General features: G+C 41.4%; 2 protein-coding genes across 3 annotated transcripts in view; both read left to right on the top strand.

The window, feature by feature from the left end:
* LOC308106063 (mid1-interacting protein 1A-like) lies at window positions 1-1,701 on the top strand. The gene has a single exon (XM_080457071.1). It carries the CDS (start codon window positions 369-371, stop codon window positions 873-875), a length of 507 nt encoding a protein of 168 aa, XP_080313197.1. The 5' UTR covers window positions 1-368; the 3' UTR covers window positions 876-1,701.
* A 4,134-nt stretch (window positions 1,702-5,835) lies between these two features.
* LOC308106122 (cyclic AMP receptor 4) overlaps window positions 5,836-21,590 on the top strand; it is a 64,592-nt gene continuing 48,837 nt past the window's right edge. The window contains exons 1-6 of one of the 2 annotated variants that reach the window (XM_080457157.1): window positions 5,836-6,005; window positions 9,812-9,864; window positions 10,377-10,431; window positions 12,825-12,881; window positions 13,010-13,070; window positions 19,541-19,628. In XM_080457157.1, coding sequence (XP_080313283.1) covers window positions 5,916-6,005; window positions 9,812-9,864; window positions 10,377-10,431; window positions 12,825-12,881; window positions 13,010-13,070; window positions 19,541-19,628 — 404 coding nt within the window. In that variant the 5' untranslated portion in view covers window positions 5,836-5,915. Of the gene's footprint in view, window positions 6,038-9,811; window positions 9,865-10,376; window positions 10,432-12,824; window positions 12,882-13,009; window positions 13,071-19,540; window positions 19,629-21,590 lie in introns of both variants that reach the window. The other variant, XM_080457158.1, reaches the window with a different exon arrangement.

Genomic DNA, 21,590 nt, shown 5'->3' with positions numbered 1-21,590 from the left:
CAAACAGGTTGTGGGTCCGCCCAGACCAGCCTTGAGTCGAAACCACCTGCTCTCTATAAGAACCTCACTTCGAACACAGACAGGCAGAAACACAAGAAACAAGAAACAAGAAACAAGGAACCAAGAAACAAGAAAATCACTGCCGAACTATCAACTCAGTTCGCTTGACACGAATTACCAAGCAACCAATCTCTGCTGCAGCTTCACAAAGAACGAACCGCTCCTCTAAGCCGATTAGACGAGAATTAGAGCAACCAACGCACAGTGAAGAGGAATACATCCCGTGCGCATCTGACAAGCAAAGTCGCGTCTCTCTTTCTAAAAGAATCAATTCACAGCGAAAAGAACTGCCACCACCAGCCCTCAAGATGCAAATGGTAGAAACAAACCTCCAGAAGAACTCGCTGTTCAACGCCATGAACCGCTTCATCGGCGCAGTCAACAACATGGACCAGACGGTCATGTTGCCCAGCATGCTGCGGGACCTGCCCGTGGACGAGGACAGTGAAATGGGTGCTCTGAGATCCGACATGGACGATGGGGACACGGACATGTACAGCTACTACCAACAGCTGAAGTCCATCCGACAGGACATGGAATGGGGCGTCAGGTGCGCCGCAGCCGAGGAGATGCGCAAGGAGAAGATGCCCGTCTACCGTACGAGTTCATCAGCATCCTCGTCGTCTGATTCATCTTCAATGAATGAGTCGTTCTCATCAGGGGAGGAAGACGAGGAGGAGGACGAAGACTTGGAGAAGCAGTTCCAGTTCCACCTGACGGGTCTCCAAGGGGTCCTCTCCAAGCTGACAGTGCAGGCCAACTGTCTCACCAAGCGCTACAATCAGGAGCTTGGCATTGCAGGATGGGGCCAGTAAACTCAGCAATTACAACTTCGAACTTTGTGCTGAAGATTTTGTGATGCTGACAAACTGAAAGTCAGTTATTATTAGGCCATTTCTACTAATGACATTCGTCTCACGATATTGGATGGTAGAAAAAAAGACTTGCTGTCTGCAGGCCTACGTGGTGTTGGTCTGCTCTGTGGTATTAGACTGCTAATGTGTTGAACCCGCGGTTCAAGAGGGTTAACACTTATAAAGCTACTGTGCCAAGGTTCCATTTCCTCAAATGTGTTGCACTCTGTTTACTTACGCAGCGTGTCCTGTCAGGATGCCATGATTTAAGCGTGCGTGGGAAAAAAAGGAAGAAAAAAGAAACATATTTTATTTTATTTAAAGATGTATAACTTATTACCTCACACATTGTATGTTAATTTCAAAGTAGCTTGCATTAACTGCAAGACCTCTCATTTTGAACGCCCCAGTGGGGTATATTGATATAAGATTTAGCCCCGCAGTTGATGCTAATGATGTCAATGTTTCAAAATGTCTTTAAATGATACTTGTATGGAGGGAAGCAGATGCTTTCTCACAGCTTATGATCTCCATATGCTTCATGATCAATGAACTGGAATCAACTGATAATTCTTCTTCAAGGAGAATAATGAAGGTTTCCATGAGATGTATTGTTGTTGTTATTGTTGTTGTTTTTTTCGCTGGTGTTTTGTTTCTACAACTAAGGTATTACTGGAGATATCCTAATTCCATTATCAGTATGCGCAAAAGCTTTTGTATAAATGTTTACTGATTTTGTACAATAATATTGTAAATGTATGAAATAAACTTTTTTTTACAAATGTCATCTTTGTTATGCATTTCTTGTTTCATATACCACACATAGGCCCAAATGAAATAATTACACATCATGTAACATTTTGCATCTCAACAATGGATGTGCAAGTTGCTTCAGCAAGTTTCTGCAACTCTCTTTAATGACCACAGGAATGGGATGTTAGCACAGGGAATGTTGATTATTTATAATAGTTTTATAGCCATTTATACAGTTGTCAACACAATCTGTTTTATAGGAACATAAGAAACAGCATATAAAACCCCACAATTATTAGTAGCATTTGTTATCCATGTAATATAGCATTAAAACAATCCCGTTTATTTATTAAGAAATACTTAGTGAAACTAAAAGTAGGCCAATAAGGAAACATGTAACAATTTAAACAGGTGATTACCTCAATGTGGTTTTACCTTCTTTTCGGCTGTTCACTGAAATTTACTGTTAATGCAGGGAAAGTCAATTGTTTATAATAGTCAAACAGCAATGGTGTTTGAGGTGGTCATTTCTAGTACTTGTCAACTGGACATCTTTCAGAACCTGTATAATTCTGCTCCTACAATTTCCAAAGGGGCGTTATTTTATTTTTTTTGTCCTTGTTTGGCAACATGTTTATGTACAGACCCCCCCCTAATTAGTCATTGAAAAAAAGGGGGAAAACATAACAACAATTGCAATGGTAATGCAAATCTCTGTGAAACAACTCTGAAAACATTTGGATGGTTTCTAGGAAAGAACCAGCAGGATGTGGAATGTTGCTTGACAGCATACAGTAGACTACATAGCTTTGTAACTTTGACAACACCTTGATTTTGTTGTTGCACCACTTGAAAGTTGTTTAGTGTCTTTGTAAAACGTGACACTAAACGTGCGTCTTCTTAACTAAATTTATATTTTGTTTGTGTCAGAGCGAAGCAATTTTAAAAAATGTATTCATTTTTTGTTTTAGAATAGAATCCATGGCAAACCCTTAATTAAGTGTTGGATTTTAATTCATGCACAGGTGTGGAAAAAAGTTTGCAAACTATTTTGCAAGCATTCGCCATTACATTATATTCAATTTAGTTTACTGAATCTGCACATATGTCATTTCTTTGTAGTCCCTCTCCATGGAAGTGAGATTGACATGACATAGGTGCCTCATATACTCATTGTTGTGGGGCACTGCGATACTGCCTCAAAGGCCACGGATAGCAATGGGTGCAGCTGGAGTTACAGAATCACAATGGGACATGTTGCACACCCACACATGCAGTTTGCTCTCTCTCTCTCTCTCTCTCTCTCTCTCTCTCTCTCTCTCTCTCTCTCTCTCTCTCTCCTCTCTCTCTCTCTCCTCTCTCTCTCTCTCTCTCTCTCTCTCTCTCTCTCTCTCTCTCTCTCTCTCCTCTCTCTCTCTCTCTCTCTCTCTCTCTCTCTCTCTCTCTCTCTCTCCTCTCTCTCTCTCTCTCTCTCTCTCTCTCTCTCTCTCTCCCTCTCTCTCTCTCTCTCTCTCTCTCTCTCTCTCTCTCTCTCTCTCTCTCTCTCTCTCTCATTCTACCTCTGTCCCTCTATCTCTGTCTGTGCACACACACACACACACACACACACACACACACACACACACACACACACACACACACACACACACACACACACACACACACACACACACACACACACACACACACACACACACACACACACACACACACACACACACACACACACACACACACACACACACACACACACACACACACACACACACACACACACACACACACCATTCATTTAGCAGACGCTTTTATCCAAAGCGACTTACAATAAGTGCATTCAACGTAGGTAGGCAAGAAAACTACTAATCACCAGAATTCTTAAGTGCATTCTCTTCTAAAACAAGCAACTAAGAGTATACCTAGCGCTAAGGTAAAAGTGCAATATATCAGCTACCTATTTTCTTGAACAGATGAGACAAATAGGAAAATCAAATGAGCAAGAGCTAAAACAAATAAGTGTATCAAATAAACAAGATCCAATAAAACAAGAGCTCGTACAAATAGTTGACAACAAGTAGGCAAGGCTAAGAGGAAGGGTCAGGGTAGTGTTTCCTGAAGAGGTGAGTTTTCAGCCTGCGGCGAAAGATGGGCAGTGACTCTGCTGTCCTGACATCAGTGGGGAGTATATTGATTTATTGATTCATGTACACATTCCAGTCTCAATAAACTTGTGTTGACAAAATTGATGGTCTAGTTTTTACTCTTATGAATGTTTTTTTCTCCTCCATCAAGTATTTAGTCTAGTTAACACTAATAACTTAGCTTCCACTACAGTATGTGTATAAGTGCAGGTGACCTCTGGCCTGCTCATCATGTTGACATTTGATTGTATGCCTTTGATTGTAGATAGGTCTTTAAAAAAAACACCTAACAAGATAACATAATGATGTTGAAAGCTTGTTTACGCGTCAATAGGCTACTGCCTTTGCAAATGAATTTCCATCAAAATGTTTGAAAATAATGCATGTTTCTATACATAAAGTTAGCATTCTTGTGTGCACTGCCTTTTGTGTGTATTAAGAAGTGGTATGATGCTCAAATCTAAGTCCCACCCTTTGTTTACTGGACAGATTTCAGCTGGTTACAATTCAGAGCATTCATTCATTACTGCAGGGGTCTTCAACGTTTTTCATGCCAAGGACCTCTTAGCTGAGACTGAGAGAGAGATGAAGCAGGGACCCCCACTACATATTGTATAAAATTGTGTTGCACATTAAACCTTCTCATAGATTTCATAGATAGCTTCATAGACTATCAGTGTTGTGTGAATTAATGTTTTTTGTTTATTTCAGACTTTAACCATGCACTGAAAGCCTCAATACTTAGTAAACTTGACGTTGGCTCGGTACTTGATCTTCTCTTTTTTCCCTACAGTCTACACCAAACCTCTTTGCAGGAAATAGCCGATCTACAAGCACACAATGCCTCACGTCACAGCTGTAGATCTGCTATTTTCCGCTAATTCCCCTCAGAATAGGGATTCTAGGGTTGAAGTGGTAAAAAAAAATCTATATCACACAAAGATTTGGCGGCCTCCCTGGCCTGTAGTAACTCTCAGGACCCCCTGTTGACCCCTGAATTACTGTATTCATGCTGATAAACTGTCAGAGGTGATAGACATATTGCTCTAAGTTTGACAAGAGTTTGAAAATAGTAGGTAAATAGCTCTGGGTTGTGGTTATAGGTCCATGTAATGTTTAGAAATCGGTGGTGGAAAGTAGTTAAGTACATTAACACAAGTATTGTAAGGTAGGTGGTTGAGGTAGCCTAATTTTACTTTACTTGAGTATTTCCATTCATGCTACTACTCAAGCAAATATTGCACATTTTACTCCATTACAATATTTCAGAGCTTTAGTTAGCCTACTAGTTACTTTGCATATTTAGATTATCAATATAAAACACATTGTGATTTATTATTTTAGCTAGGTTAAGATACTCAGTCAGCACATAAAGTAATTACAATCAGCCCCACCTTTACCAGCTGCAACATTAACGCATGAATGCATAATTTACTACAATTACAATCCCATAATATTATTGTGAAATAATATGAAAATGGACCATTCTGCATAATGACTTTTACTCAATACAAATTTGAATAGGCCCAAGGACTTTTACTTGTAATTCTCATTCTACAATGTGGTAGCTTATTTCTTCCACCAGATTGGTTGAATTACAAGCTTTAAAGCAAGGTTTTGAGTTCATGTAGGACATCATATTATGACTTAATGTAGCCAGTGGTGGAAAAAGTACTCACATCTATTACTTAAGTAAAATAATCAATACTGCAATGTAGAAATACTCTGTTACAAGTAAAAGTCCGTAATTAAAAATGTACTTTAAGTACCAAAAGTAAAAGTACTCATTATGCAGAATGTCCCATTTCAAGTTTTCAAAAGGTATACACATCTTTTGAAAATAGCAGATCTACAAGCTCACAATATAGTACAGTACTTAAGTACATGTACTTAGTTACTTTCCACCACTGCCTGTAGCGTTGTCCAAAGAGTGAAACTCTGTGACGAACAGAAGCAAAAGGAGAAAAACGTCAACAGTTGATGCGGACCGTGTGTTTTGTCCCTCGTAGCGCACAGTAGGAACAGGAAGTAGCTTTAGTGTACATCAAAACATAAACATTTACAACTTGTTGTCTTCGCTAAAATAGCCTAATAGTCGTTGCAAAAAGGAATGGAAAGTATAACTCCAAAATCATTGAATAACGAGTCACGCTGCGTAGGCCTATGTTGTTTTAACACAGGTTCAGACGACTATCGATGTGTAAGTAACGTCAGAGCAGCTCCATTATCAAGGTTAGCTTTTGTAGCTAACGCGGCATGCATGATGCACACCCGGCCGGTCCATAGCTTAATGTGATGGATGTATTGATCCAGAGATGGATTGAGTGGTTAAATTCTGACTATCAGTGATTTTATTCTTCATGGCGAGTTGTGAGGTCATCTAACGTGGTATGCAGTGACTATAGTCTTTCTTCGATGATTAAGTTAGTATTAAATGCTGTCAGGCACTTACTACTGCCATAGATTCTTGAACGAAATAACTACATATTATTACAGGACTAAATGGACAACACGGGAACTAGTTTTATCTTTTGACAGCGGCTGTCATCACGGATACCGAGTCAGTCAGGCTTGAGCCTGTGTTAGCCGGGCAAAAGATAAAGCTGTACTGTATTATAGCTGAGGTCCTTATCATGAAATGATAAGAATTGATAGTGGAACCTGTAAAGCAGGATGTGTGTGATTTCTATGATAACTTATCACTGGGTTTTTCAACCATGGATATAGGTGTCATTGTGGCCAGTCACCTCTCACCTCCTTCCCCTCTGAGACAGCATCCTTACAAATGACATGTCAGTTCTTCCCTGGATTATGTTAGGGCTGTCGGTCACCATCATCAAATATTAGTTGACGATTAATTCATTGTCATACGTATAATGCGATTAATGATTTAATTATGTTTTTGGGCGGTGTAGCCGCCCCTATAAGTGGGGTTGGGACACCTCATTAGCTGTATTGTGATTGGCTCATTAGTAAACTACACCCCTAGCTGTACTGTGATTGGCTGACTGTATTGGCTGACTCTATTCAGCACTGTGATTGGCTATCGAGACACATGATGACATTAATAACCTATAAATAGGATTATGCACTTCAAAAAATCAATTTTTTTAAAAGTGAGCTTCCATCACTATGATGACCACTGTGATGACCACACCACCCACTTCACACTGGGTGTGATTTTTTCCATCTAACACATAAATAGAAATCGCGCAGGGCATATATTATGAAATTAGTGTCAATGACAGGTATAGCAATCAAAAGAAATGATGTACTATGGCTTGTAGATCTCATAGATCTGTAGATTTTTGGGAAAAAAATTAAAAGTTATGAACATTTCTAAAATGCTCTAAATGCCCCAAACAGGGACACCAGGTTGAGAGTAGTTAAAAGATAGTATAACATTATTAAAGTGATTAATGGCTGAAGTAATTGCCTACAAACTGAGCTATGGTGGGCTGTTAATTATGTTGTTTCAGTCATAACCAACTAATGTAGGTTATGTTGCGTATGTTTCATATAGCGTGAAGGGGCTATTCAGCTGTAACTTTTAACTGAACACTGAAGAATGCTGCAGTATAGCTGTCCTGAATAGCACACATAACCACTCTGACAGACTTGCAATCACTCACATCACTAATTGAAACTAAGCAATCAGTCACACTCTGCTCTGCTAACCAGCTAACCTAGATACAAATGCTCCCATTAACAGACCTACATTTACCAGAAAAGCACATTTTCACTTTTCACGTATCACATTTTATCTGGAAATAAACAAGACAACTTCAACCACTTCAACCAGTATTTGTCAATATGAACCTTTCCCTCGATTTTGTTAAAATGTTTGAACCACTTGCTAGGCAAATTATTGAAGGTTGTTTGTGAACTCATTAGATTTCTCTTTGGCACCAGAGCTCCTGCAAATGAACCGCTATAAATCAGGATTTAATCAGGAAATAACCCTGCATACTGCTATTTTGTCCACAAAGATCGTTCATATTCTTTGCAATTGGAATGGCTCCCGGTTTGCCCTGTTTAAATCTATAGTTTCTTGCTATGGCATTGATTATATTTATTGCGTGAATTCTGTTAGATAAATAGAGAAGTCATTTTGTATGTTGATTTGAACTTTTCCTATGGAATTACTTGTTTTTGTAGTAATTTTGTTCTGCTGATCGAGTGTCTTTGGATACTTTTCAGTGCTGTAAGCATTACTTTGTAACTTCAGTCAGAATTATTTTTTATTAAAAGTGTGGTGGTGGTGGTGGTGGTGGTGGTGGTGGTGGTGGTAGTAGTAGTAGTAGTGGTGGTATTACATTATGATTCAGACCTTTTTATAGACCCAAATCAGCCTCAAATAACTTTCAGTAACATTTGAATTCAGATATGACAGAAATATATTAATCCATCCTTTAAGGGCTGATTTAATTATCATTTTAATTCACCCATAAAGGACTATACTGGTCTAAACACATACAACTGTCTACTCAAAGTTTAGGCCACAAAGTATATCATACATAAATGGACCCCTTTGCCATTAATTGTTTCATTTCAAGAGTTTGAGGTTGTATGTTTGTTATTTGTTACCAGAATAATTGAGTTAGTTAGAGTAATAAAACTGAGTGGTTAATCAGATGGATTTTGAATTTTGTCTGTACGGTAATTCAATTCTTTCTCCAGGAATATTTTGACTAGACTTTTCAAATCAATCTGTGGTTTAAATTGCATTAAAACACAGCAATAATGTTACTTTTATTTTACTTATTTTCTTCAAGTCTCTGCAAGTTGATTTAATGGAAAACAGCTTCCTCAAAGATCAAGCAAACGATGGTATGCTTTGGAAAATGGTTAGCAGCAATGTCAAGTATGCGGTTAGTTGTAGTCAAGCAAGCTAAATCTGCCAAACGACCATTGGTATGTCCTTTAACCCATTAAGACCTATGGCCGATTCTACAAATGCCTTCTAAATCAGTAGTTGTCACATTTTCTCGATTTTTCAAAAATGTTCAAAATGGCAGATATCTACAGTTTTTGAATAGCCAACGCAAAAAAAATCTAAAATGACACAGGGTACTTCCCCGGCTTTAATGGGTTAAGACAGCTTAAATACATTTTACAATCAACTTGTACGCTATTTTGTTGTGAGGACAACATAGCTTGAATTGACGGTTGTGGAGCCATTAATGGCAGCAATCTTTGCGTGGAAGCCAATGTTTAGAACTCATTGATCAGTTTGAAAGTAGTCTTATCGGAGAAATAGGGGTGTGTTGTGCGCAGTAGGTCACAGAGGTTCTGTTGTGCTGTGCTGAGTCTGCTGCGTGTAAAACTCAGCTCCTTCCCACTAGACCCCTCAGTTTGCCCCAGGCTTGTTCGTGTAGAGCCTGTTTAGCTAAGATGTCTCTCATTCCTTTCATTCTTTCTCTTTCTCTCTCTGCCATTTTCCGAGGCGCTCTCTCACTTGAGTTTCGGGTTGGATGTCTGCCAAACTATGTACCTAAGTTATCTCTCGTTGTGTGTCTGTCTATAATGACAGATGTCTCCTCTGTCATCACGTTTTAGCTCTTATTTAAACCTTGACAGACATCATCAATTTACACACCTGTATTTTAAAATGGGTCAAGCCATGTGTGGAGATTTCCATCATACAGTACAGGAAGTATCTGCTGTAGACAGTGCTTATTAAGTAGCTTATATAAATCCTGCTATCTGGATTACTAGGAGTGCGAGTCTCTGGTTCGATTCCTGGCTGGCCGGAACATTTCCTGCATGTCACTTCCCTACTCTCTTTCTCTTACTCATATTTCCTGTCTCTCTCTCCAATATACCTGTCAAATAAAGTCCCAGAAACCCCCCCCAAATAAATGAATATTATTATTATTATTGACTGCTATGTTCTAGAACCAGGAATTGACAAGCTTATGATTTAGGAGGTAATGTGCTGGTCTGTTGTGTATATTTTGTTTCTTTGTTTCCTTTGTTCTAAATTCATCTGTTTGCGATTTATAGGATGTGATTCTGACGGTGAAGAGAGCTACAGGAACCTTCTCATTAGTAGGATGGTAAGTATCTGTTCCAGCATACTCTTCAAAAACGTATTTGTATTTTTGACTTTTGCATCACAAATCATAGTTATAAGGCCATTTTGCTCTTGCGTGATCATACTAGGGGGCCAAAACAATCGGCCTAGGCCCATTCAAATACAGGGCTGGTTAACAGCTACTTTTTGAAGGGAATACAATTATTAAATCGCAACCATTGTTTGTCCAACAGATATTGATTTTGGACATTAAGAGTAGTTCTTATGAGACTGGTCAGTTGATATGAGATTGAATGGGTACAGATGCATATCGTCATTGATTCCCAGTAAGGGAGGTGTGACTGTATTGTTTACAACAAAGGTTACGAAAGGGCATATATGTTCTGGGATCTGACAAACAAGATGGACAGTACAATGAGAGCAGGACTAGGCTTGACATACTGTACAGTACTTAGCCTACTTAGCCTATTGTCACTGTATTGAGGGATGAGTATCTGATTGTTGCCCCCTGTATCTCTCCCCCTCTCTCCATAGCTTATTCATGCTGTTTGTGATCTGGCTGCTGCGCAGGTATCACTCCTTGGCCCAGGTAATTTTAATTGCATTTAGGCAAGTTGGTGTGAATGTGTATGCAAGGGTGCATTGTGTGTGTGTGTGTGTGTGTGTTTTTCTTGCTTCGGTGCCATAGGAAATGTGCTCAATTAGCCATGACAAATCTTGGCGTAATTGAACACAATTAAAACGCACAGATTAATCAATTATGGTGCTAATTGACTCGTGGTCTGTCCCCGATAATGATTGCCGACTCATGCTTTTCCCCCTCCAAATGTAGAGGAGGGTTATGATTCTTAATGGCCCAGACTTCACTTAAGATTTTTTATTGTTTTTATTGTCAGTGTTCCGGATGTTTATTTGAAAAGAAAAACAACAACACAACAATGCCATATTTTCCACATGAATGGAATTTTTCTTTGATCTAAAAACGTATTTGGATTTTTCAGACATGCGTGAGTTGTTTTCTGAAGTGCGTGCCTTTCGTTGTATGTGCAGGAACATGTGTGTGTGTGCACGTAGCGTAAAGCCTGTCCAGCCAGTCTGTCAGGTTTAGCGGCACTCGCCGTTATCCGCCTAATCTGAAGTAAATGACAGCTTAGCGCAGGGCTCTGACGGATCCTATTACCTCTGAACCACGGAGCGCTTAGAACCAGGTCATGGGGACCACGGCCTCACCTCCTCCTCCTCAGCTCCTCTCCTCTCCCACTGCACCCCCCTCCCCGCCCGCACATCAACTCCCTCCTCACCTCCATCCCCTTCCAAAGGTTATCCGTCAGTCGATAGTCTTTAGTGCTCCCTGCCCTCCTCGCTCTTTTTCTGCCTCTCCCTCCCTCGGTCTCTCCTCCTGGCCCCCCCCCCCCCTTCTCCTCCTCCTCCATAGCCTTGGCAGGGCCGTCGTTGGACACAGATCGATCACTGTGTGAGTGTGTGTGTGTGTGTGTGTGTGTGTGAGAGAGCCTTGTGTGTGAGATGTTTGAAAGAGGCTTGTGTGTGCGTGAAACCAAGGAATAGATTGAGCCTCGCTTTGTAAAGGGCCTCCGCGGATAAACTGAGGGTATATCTAGTATAGCGTAGTACCGTAGTCTACATAAAAACCATGGCAATACAAAAAAGACTACTGAAAAAAGTATGCATGTACACACACACACACACACACACACACACACACACACACACACACACACACACACACACACACACACACACACACTCACACTTGGTGTTCCGTTAGCCGGTATATACCAGCCATTGACTGATTAATGGTTAAATAGAGGCCACAGTGGCCATTATCATTATTATTATTATTTTGATAAAGTAACGCAACATTGCAATGCATAGTTTACTACCAATACAAATCATATTTAACAGTTTTTACAATGGCTTATATTGACAGGTGACTAGTTGCATATTGATGCGTTGTGAGCTTGTAGGTCTGATATTTTCGACGAAGCATAAATCTGGCATTACACAGCTGCGTTTCTCTCCTCCTGATCAGTGCTGAGTACTGGTCTTCTTGGTTTGCTCGGGTATTACACACATGATAAACAAATGGAATCTGAACCAACCCGGACCCAACTGACGATAATAAAACAACTTGGTGACACAATGCAGGCGAGTTGACTACCTTCCTTGACATCATGGTAAACTAAACATAACAGTAACAAAACAAAACAAAAGCTGATGATATAGGTTCCTGCGTATTAAGGTGAACGAGATGTAAAGCCCTGAACATATTCAGCCTAGTTTGTTCGACGGAGTTGCGCAAGCAGTTCGCTCATCCGTCCTCCTGACGTTTATTCTGTTCTTTTTGGCAAGCGACGCCTGCATGGTGGAGAAGATATGCTTTAGGAAACTATGAACACAGGAGCAGAATTCATCTGTGATAAAGTGGAAAGAAGTGCAGCGCTAACGTGTTGAGGTGTAATGATCAGTTGGGTGGTTACTGCACAAGCACGTATCTGCAAACACGCATGTGACGTCTATTATATTATGGCCGATTAATTAATTCTTTGGACGGAAATCTTTTATCTTGCCAAAAAATGCCTAGCGGAAACCCTGACACACACACACACACACACACACACACACACACACACACACACACACACACACACACACACACACACACACACACACACACACACACACACACACACACACACACACCAGCCAATGGCCATCATGATTTTCTTTCTTGAATATTGCAGAACCTGTGATGATCTGTTTCCCTTCCGTACAGCAAAAAGGGGCACAACATTTATTTGTTTGGTAGAAAATTGATTGTGATGATGATTATTTAATTTTTGTTTTGCCAAATTGTAAAAAGAAAAAAAAAGAATGAAGAACCTATTCTCCCTCTCTCTCTCTCTCTCTCTCTCTCTCTCTCTCTCTCTCTCTCTCTCTCTCTCTCTCTCTCTCTCTCTGCAGAAGATGATTCTGAGCCTGACAATAGCTGCCTTCTTTGACAGTGTAGCGTACGTCATGGTGAGTCACTCTGTCTGATTGAACACACGTACACACACACACACGTGCACGTGCACGCGCACACGCACGTAGGCAGAGTATTCTCAGGGCATAAGAAAGTGTTTCTCTGTGCCCCCCTCCTCCTCCAGGGGGAGTCTCATCTCGAGGGGACACTGTGTGACTTCCAGGCCTGGTGGCTCACCTACTTTGGTAAGATAACATCCAGTCCATGCGCACACACACACACACACACACACACACACACACACACACACACACTCAGACACACACTCAGACACACACACTCATACACACTGGCCCGAACACAGCAGCCCAGCTCATCACCATGGACAGATCGTACGCCTTGTAAATGTGTCTATTAGGCTCTCTGCCTTTTGTTGAAATTGCCACCCATTAAAGCCGCGATTAGCGTAAGGATTCTTAGTTAAAACTGGGCTGCTAACAAGACACTTCATTTTGCTATTTTATTGGCCTCTTGCAAACCTCTCTTGCGCACACGCACACGCACGCACACACACACACACACACACACACACACACACACACACACACACACACACACACACACACACACACACACACACACACACACACACACACACACACACGGAAACAGGACAGCAAGCTACAGTAACGGTTCATGGTCACCGTGTGTCACCTCAGTTTATCATTATGACAGTCAAGCTGAAGAGACTCTGGCTAGCCTATCTAGTGTACTATAAGTATGTATGTATTATATACTGTATGTATGTCCCCGCAAAAGTAGACCAATAACAGCTCGTTGATAGACTGTACACATCCATTCTTTTCTTCTTCTTTTTCTATCTTTTTTCCTTTTTCTCCCAATTTGGTCGTTACGCCAATTCCCAATTTCACTGCTAACCACTGCTTTCCTGTTATTGTCTCCGCCAGGCCGAAGCCGTGGCCGAGACTATGTTTTTGCCCCTATCCATCCGTCCATGTGTTTGTGTGTCCGTCCGTCTGTGTACAGCTAATCTCTGGCACCGTTTGTCCGATCGATGAAACTGTGCACACAGAGCAGAACTTCTGCCCCAAATTCTTCCCATCGGCCTGTTAAAGTGCCACCAGGAGGCCGATTTTTTCAAATATTTTTTGGGATATTACTCTTTTGTATTTTGTCCAAACATCATGCAAATCGGTACACAGAATCTCTATAGTCATGTGATCAAGACGGGTCTTTCTGATTTTTCATATTCCATCCTGATTGGCTAAGATTGCCGTCCAAAGTTTGTAGGAGTGGTCCGTTTTGAACAAAATGCCTCAAAGCATGAACACAGCGTTCAATTGCAGTGAAACTTTGCACACACATTCCCACTAGGGCTAGGCCAAGGATGAAATGCCATCCTTTTCACATTGGCCTATTATAGCGCCACCAGGTGGCCGATTTTTGCAAAACACATTCTTTTATATTACAATACAATTTTGTCAAAACATCACATAAATCTGCACACATTATCTCTACTGTCAAGACGGATCTGTCCTATTTGTCATATTCCATCCTGATTGGCTAAGATTCGCATCGAAAGTTTGCAGGAGTGGCTCGTTTTGAACAATATGCCTCAAATCATGAAACGTGAAACTTCACATTGGCCTCTTATAGCGCCACAGGAGGCCGGTTTTGCCTAAATTCTTTTTTGCTATTACAACATCACGCAAATCGGTACATATTATCCGTATAGTCATGTCATCAAGTCGGACTTTTCATATTTCACCATGATTGGCTAAGATTGACTTCTACTACATGCCCTTTCGGAGACCTGTCCCCCCCCCCTCTGAAGGGGGGGGGTTACTCGGGGGGGAAATCTCGGGGGAGACAAGTTAACAACAATAAAAACAATATGCAAGTATAATCAATGTATAGGTGAGTCAATATATGGTTTAACCCCCAAAAAATTGATACAAAAGGTTTTTCAATGGATTCTGGTAGTATTTGGCATGCTAAATAACATACTAAAGGTTTACCAAAATATACGTCCCAGAAAGCCCCATTTGCAAGACTGATTCTGGTACCTCTATGCATGCTTAAGACCATACTACAAATTTAGGAAAATATGCCTTCCTTATATCTGAAAAATTGGTTACTACCTGCTTACTACCTAGAAAGGTGGTTTTGGTGTTGAACACAATAAATGCAACATTTATTGTGGTCTTCATTCATTCATCATCATCCTCAGGCCTGCATCTCCCTGTGCATAGTAAATAGTAAGACAAGGAGATCAGTATCTTCTCCAATCAGCGTAGTGGTGTGAAGAAGAGCTGCATCCACTACAGCCTTTACTATGTCTACATCAGCATCTCCAGGTGCATTGACCACAGTGCAATCCCTTTCTTTCAGTTCAAAACTTATCATTTGGATCAGTCTCTGTTTATTCAGATCTCTTAGAACTCTTACTCTTAGAACTCTGTCTCAGCAGTGAAGTTGACAATGGGGTGTATATTGTTTCCTCTTCTTTGATGCGTGTTGTCTTTAATGGATGGCCTACCTGCATCTGGGCATGTCTGGATAGGTGAAACGTAGGTATCCATAATGAAACCGATTCAAATGGTGAAATCAGTATCATCAGAAGGTAGTTTTTCCTAGATTTTTAGTATGTGTAGCGGTACCGCAATAAATTGAGATTTTCAGCTCCCGGCTGCCATTTTGGACGCCATCTTGAAAATGAAGCCTTTCCGGAAGGTATATTTTCCTAAATTTGGAGTATGGTCTTAAGCATGCATAGAGGTACCAGAATCAATTGAAAAATCCTTTGTAACATTTTTTACATTTGAGATGTAGCCATTTTAAGCTCCCCGCAGCCATCTGGGACGCCATCTTTAAAATGGCGGCTTTCTGGGACGTATATTGTGGTAAACTTTTAGTATGTTATTTAGCATGCCAAATACTACCAGAATCCATTGAAAAACCTTTTGTATCATTTTTTTGGGGGTTAAGTGACATTTTTTCATAGATTGACTCACCTAGTATGTATTGCGCTGGTCCTGGCGCCGCCACGGTCTTGACAGCGGTGGTGAAAGGTAGCGTCCTCTGGATGAATCTGTTCTTCAGCGGTGGTCTCTTCACGTTGTAGTTTAGTAATGAATAGCTCAAGCTGCTCTCAGAGCCCCTTTTATGCCAGGTGAGTACAGGTGATGGCCCAGACCCCCACCCCTGGCACTCTTGGCAGGCTGGCACCCCATGAAGACAAAGGCATACATTTGCATCACTGTAGGCGAGGGTCGCTCTGCTGAATGGATACGGTAGTGATCGGCTGCCTGGCGGGCTAATGGCCCTATTCTGTTTGGATTTTTTTCACTGCCTGTTTTTCAGTCAGTCTTTTACTTTATTTTCTAGGGCAGGGGTTCCCAAAGTTGGGGTCGCGACCCCACTTGGGGTCGCGGGAGAAAAAAATAAAACTTTTTTTATTAGTTTTTTATTTAAATTTAAATTCAACAGATTGGATGAAATACAACCTAAAATGATTACAAATAGTACATTTTACCATTTTAATACATTTTAAATGCGCACCGAACGTGCAAGTTTATGTGCATAAATTACCTCCAGGTTTGGGTGGGGTCGCGAGTCAATGGCCCCCTTATTTTGGGGTCGCGGGCTGAAAAGTTTGGGAACCCATGTTCTAGGGGAGGCGAGATTTTAGTTGGGCAGGCGGCCGCTTGCCCTGCCTCTATGGTGGGTACGCCACTGCCGAGGAGCACATTTTTCTAGTTGATAATGAAAAAGACTTTAAGGCAGCAAGCAGCTTGCCAAACCAAAGTCGTGGGAAAGTAAGAGTTAAACTTCGGTTAGCATGACTTGTACTATACATATATGCATGTTTTTTTTGAAGAATGCTTCGATTTCACTGTTTCTACACTAACATAATATAAAACAAGTGTCTGGGAAAGTAAGAGTTAAACTTCGGTCAGCATGACTTGTACTATACATGCATATATGCATGTTTTTTTGAAGAATGCTTCGATTTCACTGTTTCTACACTAACATAATATAAAACAAGTGTGAACCTATAGTGATATTGTATCACCCTCCAGGAGGTCTTACCACCAAGTTTTTTCCTGCAGGAAACCCTGTTGTTGATTGTCTGTACATGCATGGTGTTCATTAAAAAAAAAAGTTAAATTTGTACACTCCTCAGTGTTTCATTAACTAAGCCCTTTAATGTGTTGTTAGTTGATAGTTGTAAGTTGCTCTGATGAAGACCAAGAATGCCTAGATTGTCCATGTAAATGTAATTTTCTGGCTGTCTATTTAAAGGGGAAATCAAGTTTACTCTATTGAAACTCCATGAAATATTGCATTTGTTTACAAAATAGAGCTTGTTATCGAGAGAGAGAGAAGCTACTGGAGTGTTGGAGGTAAAAGGAGACTGAGATTTTTATTCAACTAGGAGTGCAGAGTTAAAAAGAAGCAGGCATCTCTTGAAGAGCTAGGAAGTACTAGTATTAGTCTAAACAACAACAGTCTTTGTCGCAGAAAAAGTAACGTCGTCACTTTGCAATGGTGCGTGTAAACAATAAAAGGAAAACCTCCTCATTCCCCATAGTCAACATGGGTGAGATCGCTGGTTAACTTGTACCACACTGAGAGAGAGACACTTGTTTCTATTATTTAACTTTTCACATTAGGAGAGATGTGGTAACCTACTTAATAGGATGTCAAATCCCATGACTGTTCTTTAAATCCCCAAACACATGAAACTAATACGTTTGCTTTTGAAAACTCATTTTTCTTTGGTTCATTCATTTTTACCTACTCCTCTCTGTTTATGGGCTACACGTTGATGCAAACGGTCTCTATACAAAGTGGGTAGAGGTCTCAAACACATTTGTCAAAGTTGTGACAACACATTTATGTGGACTGGATATTGTGAAAAAGATATATCAGTGGTAGATTATATAAAAAGAAATGTGTTTAATTGAAAAAGTTACACAGTATGTGATTCATTTTAGACCACAAAGTTATAGTAAGATAAGACAACAGACATCTTGAAATTACTGATTTTACCAAGCAGTCAAAAACAACTTTTCATTTGAAATGTTATATATTATTTTGTAATATGGAACAAAGACGAGCATTCACATTTTGGTGATATTGTAAATACCTCATATTCCACATATTACATGATACATTGTTAAATCCATAATTTGATTACTGAGATTTAATTTGATTGATTAATCTTTATAAACGTTTTTGGCAGGCAATGTGTTAAAGGTAAGTGATATTTTTTGGTTAATAGGTTAAAGCACTATATTTTGATAGTACTCATTGCTATAGAGTGTTTGTGCAGTAACAGGAGTCCCGCTGTCTCTCCAGCTCTTTAATAGGTGACAAAATCCAATTTATCAGCTTCATTTGATAGTGTTCCAGTTCCAATTTTGTCTGCTCATTTCTTTGTGTCAGCACTTCCAATTTCACTTGTTTAATCTGTATTTTTATCTGAGTTCTCTATCCTGATTGGATAAAATTGGTATCCTGACCTGAAAATGCATTTTCTGTTTAAGAAAGAGCTGGAGAGACATGGAGACTCCTGTTTCTGAACAAACACTCTATAGCTATGAGTACTATCAGAATATAGAGCAATTTAACACTTGTTTTAACCAAAGAAAATCACTTACCCTACCTTTAAAATCGAAAGTGTCAGTAGTTGGAGTAGTGGGACAGGTTGGGTGGCATGCTCAGTTCGGTTATGTAATGCGTACTTATTACCTCGGTGACAGCTTGTGATTGGTTGAGTTAATGACAGGGTAAAACATACATCTCATCTCTCGGCAAGCTGCAAGCTGCAAGCTGTTCCCAAAGCTCACCGAGTAATAGGCGTGTGTGTGTGCGTGTGTCTTTGTGTCTGTCTGTGCCAGTGGCTGTCTTGTGCGAAACAGAGAATTCTTGAGTATTCACCTCTGAGAATCCATCACTCTGACAGCTGGCCCGGCCTGTCCTGTCAACTACACAATACACAGCATGCACACGCACATAAACACAGACAGACACACACACACACACACACACACACACACACACACACACACACACACACACACACACACACACACACACACACACACACACACACACACACACACACACACACACACAAATGGTTGTGAAAAAGGGATGCAAGGTTTAAAGACACTCTCCCCCTGCTTTGCGGGATGCATTCTTTCATTCATTCGTTATCTTCCTCCCCTCCCTCGCTTTGCTGCTGACTGGACTTCCTTTACTGTGCTTCCTCATTTCCTCACACTTGCGTCATTTCACTCAATTCTAATCTCTCACCCTCCATCCCTCTCTCTTTTCTCCCCCCCCCCCCTTCCCCCCCCTCTCTCTCTCTCTACCCCCTCCCACCCGGTGTTATCTCCCTCTGTTTTTCCATAGTTCATCATTATCTCTCCCTCGGCTTCCCCTCTCATCCATCACCATCAGCTACAGGTTTCCCTCATATTACTGCTGAATGGGCCCTCATTTATCATACAAGTGGAACACACGCACACACACGTGCACACGCGTGCACTGCACACACACTCACAAACATGCACTGCACACACGCTCGCAGGTGCATGTTACGTGGCGGGAAGCTTTGTCGTTCGGTGACCTTCCTGTTTCTCGCCCTCTTTCTCTCCCCCTCTCCCTCTCTCCCTCCTTGCAGATTGGAGTGCTTTGGCCTGGGTGTGCCTCATCACATTTAACCTGTACCTTAACCTGGTCAGAGAGATACGCACCAACAAATACCAGATGTGAGTGGATCTGTCCGTCCAAACGGGCCATATGTACACATCCGGCCATTTGGCTATCACGTCATGCTTGGGGGGGGGGGGGTGACGACCCCCGAGGTTGATGTAAGAGCAAAATGACTTCTGTGTCAATATGGTCATTAGTCTTGTCCTCTGGCTACATGCAGAGGAGCTTCCTCCTTGCGTTGGTTGAGAGCTTTTTCTCTGTCGGGTGCACCCCTTGCATTTCTATGTATGCATGTCTCTTTCTTTTCCGTGCTCCGCACCGAGCAAAAATCGTCAGCCGCTATCCCTGTATGTGTGTTTGTGAGCGTCTGTGTGTGTGTGTGTGTGTGTGTGTGTGTGTGTGTTTGGATTGCTGGAGCATGTGTCTCCCCCTGGAGCACTGACAGCCCCCCCCCTCCCTCCCTCTTCTTCTGTTCCAGACAGCCGACGCTCTAATTGAAAAGGGAGAGAGTGGCAGCCGTTAAGTGTGTGCGTGCGTGTGTGACTCTTGTGTGTGACTCTGTGTGTATGTGTGTGTTTGTGCACGTGTGTGTGTGTGTGTGTGTGTGTGTGTGTGTGTGTGTGTGTGTGTGTGTGTGTGTGTGTGTGTGTGTGTGTGTGTGTGTGTGTGTGTGTGTGTGTGTGTGTGTGCGCGTGCATCTTTCGCACTTTGCAGCTCTCTTTCTGTCGCTCAAACTCCCAGGAGCGCTCTCCAGTGCGAGTGTGAATTTGTGTGCGTGCGTGTGTGAGATTTTCTTTTTTTTCTTCTCCCCAAGCCCCTGCGCAGTGCTTTTGACAGTGACACATATATATTGAAAAAAATTGCTTTATGCATGTTGTGGGCAGCGAAAATTTAAGAGTATGGGAAAAAAGTGTTACACACTCTGGCCCCATTGCATTTTATTTAGATGATGTTTCAGCCCTCAGGCTTTCTTCAACAACAATTATTATGGATCATTGTTAAATAAAAGAAAAATGCATATTATGGAGGAAAAAACTGCTTCCCTTGATGGGCGCTACACTTTAGAATCCCGAGTGTTAATTTAACTAAGAGAGTGTACAAATGGAACCAAATGGACTGTGTACTTTTCCATTACATTATTTGCAGAGTGTAGTTAGCCATTTTAGTGAGATATTAGTGATTGAGTTTGCACAGTTGAGTGTGTTTGTTCACACCTATCCTGAATATATGCTTACATGTACTTTCCCTATGCACACACGGTCGTGCGTGCGTGCGTGTGTGCTTATGTATATGAGTTTGTGTATATTGTTGAGCTTGCGATTGTGTGTGTGTGTGTGTGTGTGTGTGTGTGTGTGGAGAGGGTCGGGTTGGTAAAGTGAGGTGGCTCCCCCATGGGAGTTCCCCCCTATCGATTAGCGATAAGGCAGACAATATAATGGTGGTATAACTCAGAGGGGACGGCTTTACGGGCGCTGGGCAGGGGGCTGCTGGGGGGGCCTGAAATCACTCAGCCCTCCCTCTAGGCTTCAGAGCCTTATCACCAGCACGGCCTCTCTCTGGGGTCCAGGGATGGGGGGGGGGGGGCCCGGTGCTACTCGGTGGAAGATGGAGGTCAGCGGTGGGAGGTGGGGGTAGTAGTCAGTCAGTCGGTCGGTCACACATGGGATGGAAAAAGCAGCCATGGGAAAAAAATAGGCTCTTTTAACCCATTAAGACCTAGAACGCATCTGTGTCACTTTAGATTTCTTTGGCTATTCAAAAATACCAGATATACAAGCTCATAGCGCGGCACCGAGTGCCGCGCTATGAGCTTGTAGATCTGCTATTTTAGAAAATTCTTGAACCTTTTTTTTTAGATTTTTTTCAAAAAACTGTTAGGATTTTTAAGAATCGCCTCAGGTCTTAATGGGTTAATAGATGAGGGTTTAGCAGGGGAGGGCGTGTGCAGGTAGACTGCATATGTGTTTGCGCAGGGGGGGTAAGCATCCGTGCATGAATGCACTTTTACAACCACCACC

Source organism: Gymnoscopelus braueri (genome assembly GCF_963280865.1).
Source record: "Gymnoscopelus braueri genome assembly, chromosome: 18".
Lineage (NCBI taxonomy): Eukaryota > Metazoa > Chordata > Actinopteri > Myctophiformes > Myctophidae > Gymnoscopelus > Gymnoscopelus braueri.
The sequence above is the reverse complement of the archived record's forward strand: the minus strand, read 5'-3'. Positions and strand labels throughout refer to the sequence as shown.

What these genes read in the sequence shown, in the direction of transcription:
- LOC308106063 (XM_080457071.1), top strand. Translation starts at nt 369, where the DNA reads ATGCAAATGGTAGAAACAAACCTCCAGAAGAACTCGCTGTTCAACGCC.